At 43.8% G+C, this 8,789-nt stretch overlaps 2 protein-coding genes across 3 annotated transcripts in view; one reads left to right on the top strand and one right to left on the bottom strand.

The window, feature by feature from the left end:
• tbx21 (T-box transcription factor 21) overlaps positions 1-6,281 on the top strand; it is a 29,450-nt gene extending 23,169 nt beyond the window's left edge. Inside the window, exons 2-4 of the mRNA XM_031842921.1 lie at positions 47-212; positions 1,415-1,476; positions 1,771-6,281. Of these exons, the coding sequence (XP_031698781.1) occupies positions 47-212; positions 1,415-1,476; positions 1,771-2,593 (1,051 nt within the window). The 3' untranslated portion in view covers positions 2,594-6,281. The remainder of the gene's footprint in view (positions 1-46; positions 213-1,414; positions 1,477-1,770) is intronic.
• Positions 6,282-7,818: 1,537 nt separating this feature from the next.
• The window catches only part of osbpl7 (oxysterol binding protein-like 7), a 13,041-nt gene continuing 12,070 nt past the window's right edge, over positions 7,819-8,789 (bottom strand). For both annotated transcript variants that reach the window (XM_031844065.1, XM_031844064.1), the window contains one exon: positions 7,819-8,714. In XM_031844065.1, the coding sequence (XP_031699925.1) occupies positions 8,606-8,714 (109 nt within the window). In that variant the 3' untranslated portion in view covers positions 7,819-8,605. The remainder of the gene's footprint in view (positions 8,715-8,789) is intronic.

Genomic DNA, 8,789 nt, shown 5'->3' on the forward strand with positions numbered 1-8,789 from the left:
CTCTCTCTCTCTCTCTCTCTCTCTCTCTCTCTCTCTCTCTCTCTCTCCTGCAGATGATCGTGCTTCAGTCGCTCCACAAGTACCAGCCTCGTCTTCACATCGTGGAGGTTAAGGAGGACGGCTCCGAGGATCCCTACCTCTCATCCAAAGCTCAGAGCTTCATCTTCCCGGAGACGCAGTTCATCGCCGTCACCGCCTATCAGAACGCAGACGTAAGTCTCATCAGGGAGGGTAGTGTTCTGTGTTGTTTCTTTGCAAACGATGGTCAACATCAGCTTAGTTTAGTTTTTTAAGGAGAGACACTAAAGGTGAAAACATCATTTTTCATGCACTGGTCTAGACAGTCGTCTTTCAGACTAGTTGAAAGAAAACATCTAAAATACACATTTAGATGTTTATTTTACTACTTTGTGTCTGTAGATTTCTCCTAAATTCACCAAAAGCTACCATTAGATAATACCTAATTTGCATATTCAAACATAACATTTCAGAAAACGTCATTGACATAGACCTGTAGTGTCTTCTTAATGTCTGTAATTTACCAAAACATATCTTTAAAGGCGGTTTTCTCTAAATAAGTTTTTTTCAGACTCTGATCCAGAAATCTCCACTTCAGCAGCTCTTACATGCACCAAACTGTACATTTCATTCCTCTCTATACTCTGAAGGTTCACACAGAGGGGTTTGTTCACACAGCATTCAGAGACTCATTTATACAACATGAAAAACTTAATTCTCTTGATGTAAGTAATCAACTTGGGAAGATTGACAGTAATATCTGTTAGCTGCATGTTTTACCCTCTTCACCTGCAGTGTCTCGTCTCCCCTTGACTTTTAATCTTGTGTCCGTATTTGTTTCACATTTTGAACCAACGAGTAGAGATCCGTCTTCAGTGACTCGTGTCAGGGCCACGCTTCAGATAGAGCCTTTGGTTTATGCATGTATCAAAAACGCACACACGCGCTAATTTACAATCCTACGATCTATTGCGAGTGTAAACACAGGTCACTATACAGTTCAACTCAGAGACACCTCACCCCACCTGACCTGAGCGCTGCTGCTCCCTCCTCCCCAGCATGTGCTGCATATAGTATATCTGTAACAGCTGTTCAAATACATTGTGGAGGAGTTACTGAAATCCAAATGCAACACACACTCGTCCTGTTTGGATGATGTTGATTTTGTCACAATATATATGTGTGTGTGTGTGTGTGTGTGTGTGTGTGTGTGTGTGTGTGCCCACTCTTTCCAACAACAAGACTAGAAGTTGCATGTAATCCTCAGTAATTATTAGTCAGCGACCTCCTCTCTCTGCCGCTCTCTTGTTTCTCCTACGTGGTTGCTCACTCCTTCTCTTTTTTTTTTTTCCGATGCCTACATTCTCTCATTGCCCTCCTCCGATTCCTTACACAGATCACTCAGCTGAAAATAGATCATAACCCCTTCGCTAAAGGTTTCCGCGACAATTACGACACGTAAGTAAAATAGTTTTTCTTTTTTAAAGATGCATTTGTATGTTTCGTGTTTTTGAATCTAGGATTTTCTCACCATCAACAATGTGACTGGATAATTGCTGGTGCTATGTTTTAATATTGTAATAGATGTCATTACTGTGCTGCTGGAGCTCGCTGCAGTGAAAAGGGTGTGAGGGGCTGTGTGATGTTTGATAGATAGTTTGAGGTTTTGGGCAGGAAATAACACCTTCTTCTTTTTTTCTCTCTCTTCTCACACTCTTTTCTCTTGCCCTCCCTCCTCCCTCCCGCCTATAGGCTATACGCCCCTCCCGACTCTGATCGCCTCACCCCCTCCCCTACAGAGAGCCAGCAGCTGCTGGCAGGAGGCTGCTACCCTCAAGGCTACCTCTCTGAGCAGTACATGAGCCCCCTGCCCCAGAGCCGCTTCTTCAGCCGCGAGCCCATCGCCGTGGGCCAGCAGCACAAAGACCCGTCCTCCAGCCCCGGTCCTCACAGCCGCTGGTACCTGCCGCCTCAGCAGGGCATGGCCGCCAACCGGCTTGACTTCACTTCCTCCTACGATGGGGACTTCTCTGGAAACGGTTTCTACAAGCCCTTCCCCTTGCAGACATCCGCTCACCACGCGCTCAGCTACTACCCAGACCATCCTTTTGCATCTTCAAGCGTGTCCGTCTCAGGGGCCACCTCGGCGGGCTGGACCACCAGTCGGCCCACCCCTCAGTACCTCAGCCACCCGAGTAAGCCCGCCCCAAGTCTGAGCTGGTTTAGGCCCATATCGTCCTCCTCATCCTCCTCATCTTCTTCCACGTCACCCGGCAACCCCCGGCTGCACCCGCCATCGCTCCTCGAGGCCCTGCAGCCGCCCCTGCTGCAGGACAAGTCCAAAGACACTGTGGTGGAGGTGGTGGTGGAGGACCCCTGGCTCGAGCCCCCCTCCGTGAAATCAGCGGCCTCGGCCGACTCGGGCCTGTTTGAGGGCAACGTGGGGGACAGCAAGAAGAGGAGGGTGTCTCCGTACACGTCCAGCACTGAAAACTCTCCGCCTCCACGTGGTGGAGATGTCTGCGAGAAGGACAGCAACAGCGACGCAGACTACTACGGCTATTACACTCACTGAAACCATAAGTCGCCACAGTCTCTCCCTGCGTCTCCCCCGCGCACTCACACCGCCCTCATGTCTGTCCGGTCGGGTCATGATTAAGGGCTGGAACAGTCTCTGATTCTGCTGCAGACGTGCGTGCAGCCTCATCTTCTGTCACATCACAAAAGCCCCCCCCCCCCCCCCTCAAAGTGTTGAATGATTACAGGAGAAACTTCCAGGGTTACTGTCAAAGTTAGTGTTGAACAGAAGTGGATGTGACTGGGGGAAACTGCCCTAGAGTCACACAAACACCAAACAGACAAACAGACCTGTGACTTAAGCCCTTGAAACATCTGGAGATTTGGGGGGGGGGGGGAGAAAAATGATATCTGCATATCTGTTTTGCTGACAGACGCCTGCAGGGATTGTCTGTTCTTTCCGCGTCAAACACTCTCTCTGTCTCTTTTTTCTCCATCTTTGTCTCCGTCTGTCTCTTCCTTCTCACCCTCAACCTTTCACACATACTCATGCAATATGCTCTCGGTCATTTCCCCCCTGATGATTCTGAGCAGAAATTACATTTCACACACACACACACACCATCACACAAACAGTCATCTCTCCGAATACGGCTCAAGTGCAGCGCCGACTGGTGGCTGCAGAGGAGCGCTGCACGGCCGACAGGGCCGAGTGAACCGATGGCAGAAGGTTAAAATGGCTTAGCAAGCACATGATCTGAAGCTCGGCAGGCTAATCTAAGTCAACCCGGCTCGGAACAACCTTTTCTGTGTGTGTGTGTGTGTGTATTTGTGTGTGTGTGTGTGTGTGTGTGTGTGTGTGTGTGTGTGTGTGTTAAGTAAATCTGCAACCACAGCAGAAATAGCAAGTCCTTAGTCAATCCAACATATCTCACAGGTGTAAAAACAGAGCTTGTATCTGTGAAGTTCCTATGAATTTTGCAACAATTTGCATTTCATAGCAACATAATGCCCATATGGGTGTTTGCAAATCTACGCTGTTTGCACTATCATGTGATTAGATCCTTGCATATGTCTAAAACGCAGAGACTGTTAACATTAGAGGCGGTCCAATCGGATAAAACTGAATCATTTAGCTTCATTAGAGCTGCAACGATTAGTCGATTCATCGCTCAAACAAAAATGAACTGAACATTGGCCGGGTTTTGCAAAAAAGACGTCCATGTAACCATGTAAGGGAGTCCTGCTGGGATCCTTCTGGTGTTAGTTACCAAACAGGTCTCAGTTGTACTTTTTAAAAGGACAGGCTCTCACACAACAAACGTTTGGTTCTTTTATACTCTGGTTTCTCCTGGCGGCAAACCAACATCCTCAAAGCTCCTCAAAGTATTCCGTTTCCCAATCACCTCTAATCACGGCGTGAAATGGGTGCGAGTGTCTGATTGTCGGTTTATGGAAAGTTATTGAACATCAGACACTAGTTTTTGAAGCTATTCGACCACCTGACAGGCAGTTCCGATGAAGGATACCGGCAGCTTTAAAGCATGAACGAAGCACTAACTTCATAAACCTTTCGACTGCCTTTCTATGGGATGTCACATGTTGAAAAACGAGTGATATTCACTGTCTGACTTTTCCAATTCTGGGTCTGTAAACGGCTATAAAATGGCCCTAAATAAAGATAGGTCAAAGCTGCAGTACTACCCACTAGTTAGTGTGGTGGGAGAAGAACGATGCTCTTGGAGTAGAGGTGGAGGTAGAGCAATGTGAGCCTCTGGGCAAAAAATGTGTTTTAAAGACATTGAGTTACACCAATTTGTCACAAAAAATTTAAAATACTCCCATTTTAAAGTAATACTACCTGTAAAACACCATTTGTATATCCATTACTCATCCCGCGTTGCTTTGACATGCCTCCACGCTGATCAAAGACTCAAAAGACGGAGAAAATCCTTGATGAACCAAATCATAAAATCCGTTCAAAATTGATGAAGGATTTACTAAATTTTCAGCCGCTTCTGGATGAGCAATCAATACACAGATGGTTATTTTGTGGGTGAAGTGTTCCTGTAGCTCACCCTCTCCTATTGCATGAGCTTTATGCTCATTTAAGGATTTCATACAAAACATTTCATCACAAAACTGTTTGGTTTCATAGAGTGGAAAAAGGCCTCATTATAACAAAGACCCAGGCCTCTGCTGCAGTCAGTGGATATGAAGACGCTGCTGTCAACACACACACACACATACAGCCTGCGATCAAACCCAACATCGATAACGACGGAACTGGAAACACAAACTAAGTGCACTCACTGTTCATGTTTTCCAGTGCAGACGTGTTAAAAAGTGGGTCATTCAGACCGGCTACATGCACCTGTAGGTAAACAGACGGGGCCCTGTCACCCTCAGACCCTCGATAAACAGGGTCTGAGGGTGCGAGAAGCACAAAGTGACCAGACAGACACTCTGAATTTCCTCCCAAGTCTTCGGGCCAATCATGTCGTGACTCTGGCTGACAAGAGTCCCGGCTCCCAGCCCGGTGACAGAAATGAAGAGTGAGGCTGCAGTCGGCGCTGATCAGAGATCTGCTCCTCATTCCTAAACCTAGGTGTGCTAATGGCCTCAGACAACACTGGAGGCGACAGACGGGCACACGTTCGGTGCAGTGCAGGGTGACTTTAGTCTTTTCTAAAGGGAGAGAGGAAAGTACAAATACATCTGCACTTGAAATGCTTGATTGAGTGTATGAAAACGGTAGCAGCATTCTGTACTTTTGTAGATATCTGATTTTTTTAAGCTGTATCTAAAATAGTGACAACAACCAGAAAAGAAAACATAATACTTTAAGAAATAGTTTCGCATTTTGAGATTGATCCCACTCTCATTTCTGTACGCTAAAAATTAAGCTCGAGCCAGGAGACCGTTAGCCTAGCCTAGCATAGCATAGCATAAAGAGTTAAAGCAGGGGGAAACAGCTAGCCTAGCTCGTCAAAAAACTCAGATTAAACTATTCCTTCACAGTAAAACAGAAAAACAGAATGTGATCAAAGCACATATCAACTTTCTGATACCAAATGTTTCATATATTCTTCTTCAGAGAATTTGGGGGTTTTAGGGGCCAGCGAGGAGTTCCGCTCGTACAGTTGAGACTTAAATGTGTCGGGTATTTTACAGGCTGATTGCAGTATTTTTAGACTCAATATATTTAAATTTGATGAGACTTCGGCCGGCAAAGCGTTAACTAATAAAGGAGTTAAATTCCTGGCAGCGTAGAGACAACTTTAAGACCTTATTGTTGGAAAATGAAATCTGCAAAATCTGTCGACTGAATTGATAAAATACAGCTTTTGTTTTTTCGGTGCCTGGTTAACATTTAATGGTTGAGTTGGATGATTGGACTTAAGTATTTCTATTTGTCTTTTTAAATCCCCGTTTCCTTTTTAGAGTGTTGCAGGGATGACGTGTTTTTAAAGGCCAACCAGGAAGTTAGCATCACACTCTCACACCCTCCACAAAAAGCCAATAGGATTATTCCTTTGTATTTTGGATGATTGCACGAAATAATCTCTTTGGCAAACAAATGTTTTTGATGATTCTTCACAAATGAACACCACTTTTATGATGTTTGAAGCGTGAGTACAATCAGCATAAATAAGAAGCTAAGGTTAGGCTATGAAGGAACTCCACCACGGTCACATGACTTCACGTTAGGCTATGAAGGARCTCCACCACGGTCACATGACTTCACGTTAGGCTATGAAGGAACTCCACCACGGTCACATGACTTCACCTTAGGCTATGAAGGAACTCCACCACGGTCACATGACTTCACCTTAGGCTATGAAGGAACTCCACCACGGTCACATGACTTCACGTTAGGCTATGAAGGAGCTCCACCACGGTCACATGACTTCACTAGTGTTCTCRTGAGGACGTTTAGTCGTCTCATTTACACTCTTTTTTATGACACGTAAAAGCTTCTAAATTCACCAGAGAGGTGTTTACTGACTTATTTTAAATCGTTGAACAAAATGTGAAACTCTCTTCAGCTTGTGTTAAACACAGACCTTATTTTAGGCCTCTAACCAAACAAAAACATGAATTTCAAGACTTGGGACACAGAAGTGCCAAAACGCCAACTCATTTCTGGTTTTGGGACTCATTACTGCAGCACTCTATTAAGGTTTCACATGTCAACACAAAATTCAAGCTCTTTTCTGAGCCGAGCTGGTTTTATTTACGAGTTGTGTCTAAAGTCTGACTGCAGCACTCTGCAAAATGGTCTCAATGATGCTGATGCAAAAAGGGACAAAGTGTGTGACAGCTCAGTCCTTTACCTCAACATTTAAATAAAGTTAAATGGTAATGAAGTGTTTATGCTGTAAACAGAATGGATATATTGTATGTTGCTTGTGTAACATTTCCAAAAGATGTACTATTTAAATTTTATGTCGTAGGAAAGAGGTGACGATGGACCTTAAAAGGTGTACGTCAGACAACTCGTGCTTCAAGTGCAATTAATAGAAAGTAAATTAGTTTAGGATCATCGGTGGCATTGCAGAAAACAATGAGAGCAACGTTGTATGTGATCGCTGGCCTGTGGACGATGTCGGTTATTTATTTTAACGTGCTGTGGTTTGTTGACGTGGTTCACTCCTGAGTGCAAGATCTCACATAAAAACAGCAGAATGAAAAAGCTTTCAGACGCCTCAGGAACGACCCCTGCTGGACATCTCAGCAATTACAATCAACTTCAGCCGATCCCTGATGTTTAACAATCCAATTCCTCAATTTCCCATGAGTCTGCGTTTCCCTCGCGCACATGTTTGCTCTCAGCAAGAGAGTACGACTGTGTGGGAACTGTGTTTCCAGAGATTTTACTGTATAATATAGAAATAGAGTGAAGAAGAGAGACCAGACGAGGTCGAGCAACAAGCATGTTATTTTTGTGTGTGAGCCATGTGCACTGTTTATGTCGAGGGAGCAATAATCCTCCTCCGACTCTTTTGTTAAGAGCTTATAAATTGCAAAAATAAGATGAAAATGTTCTGAACGGGGAAAACTGTTATTTATTAAAAAAGTGGCATAATTGTGTATTGTATTTTTTTTTTATTCATGAAATTAAAGCTTACACACGTCAAACCTCGTCCGATTTCCTTTTATTTAGTGACGGTATAGAACTTTTGATCAACTGAACAAAGTAAAGAAAATGCTGCAGATCCAATTTAATGAGATATTATGTGAGAATTAATTTGTGCTGGAATATCACTTTCGAACAACTTATAATTATACATTCAACTTTATTTCCAGACACGAGTCCATAAATACATTTATCTGCAGTCAAATGAAGTCAGAACACATTCATTGATATCACAGAAGAATAAAACACAGTTCAATGTACTGTATAAGTACAGTATGTACATGTTTCCAACCAGCTGGATACTATTTTCACTATAAAAACACTTTTAAATATGTGTATGTACTGACTGTCGTATTTATGTTGAATTCGTTTTAAGAGCTCTTATGATGAAAACAGCTGCGGCTGAAAAACGGCCATGACAGAGAAGAGATTGAAGAATGTGTGGGCCGACACAGATAAACAATAAGTTCAGTACATTCATACAGTCAAACTGTACTCATCACAAGACAGCATGATTTAAATAAATGTTTTTAATACAGCAGGCCTCTTACTAACCTGGCAGAGAAATGCAATCTGTGTGCGTCACACATTCTTTTCTGCAGAAAACTCTCAAAAATATAAACATATATGTGCTGATCAAATTATTCAAAAAAAAAGAAAATTAGAAAATTGACGATGATGAGAAAGTTCTGTCCACGGTTCTTCACCTGTGCTGCTGGACGCTGGGGGACTTGATGGTCTGATGGAGGTACCCGGCGCCAAGGGTTCCTGTGATCCGGTCACGGGTGCACAGAAGGAACGACGAGAGGAGACCAGCAGCACTATCTCCACCCTGAACGTGTCTCAGAGCGGTTCATATATGCTGTCCAAATACCCAATGCCGATATCTTTAAATCTCTCTCTCTCTCTTAAATGTCATTTGGTGTCTCGTTACCACACAGATATGTTTTCAGTTTTAGCAAAACCGGGATTCTGTCTGAGCTTCCAGTACGTCTCGTTTGTCAACCACACGTCCCGTCCACAGGAATCTTTGGCTTTCCTGAAGAAGAAAAAAGAAGAAAAAGAAAAAGAAGAAGAAGAAGAAGAAGAAGAAGAAGAAGAAGAAGAAGAAGAA

Source organism: Anarrhichthys ocellatus, unplaced genomic scaffold (assembly GCF_004355925.1).
Source record: "Anarrhichthys ocellatus isolate YVR2014 unplaced genomic scaffold, GSC_Weel_1.0 scaffold4, whole genome shotgun sequence".
Lineage (NCBI taxonomy): Eukaryota > Metazoa > Chordata > Actinopteri > Perciformes > Anarhichadidae > Anarrhichthys > Anarrhichthys ocellatus.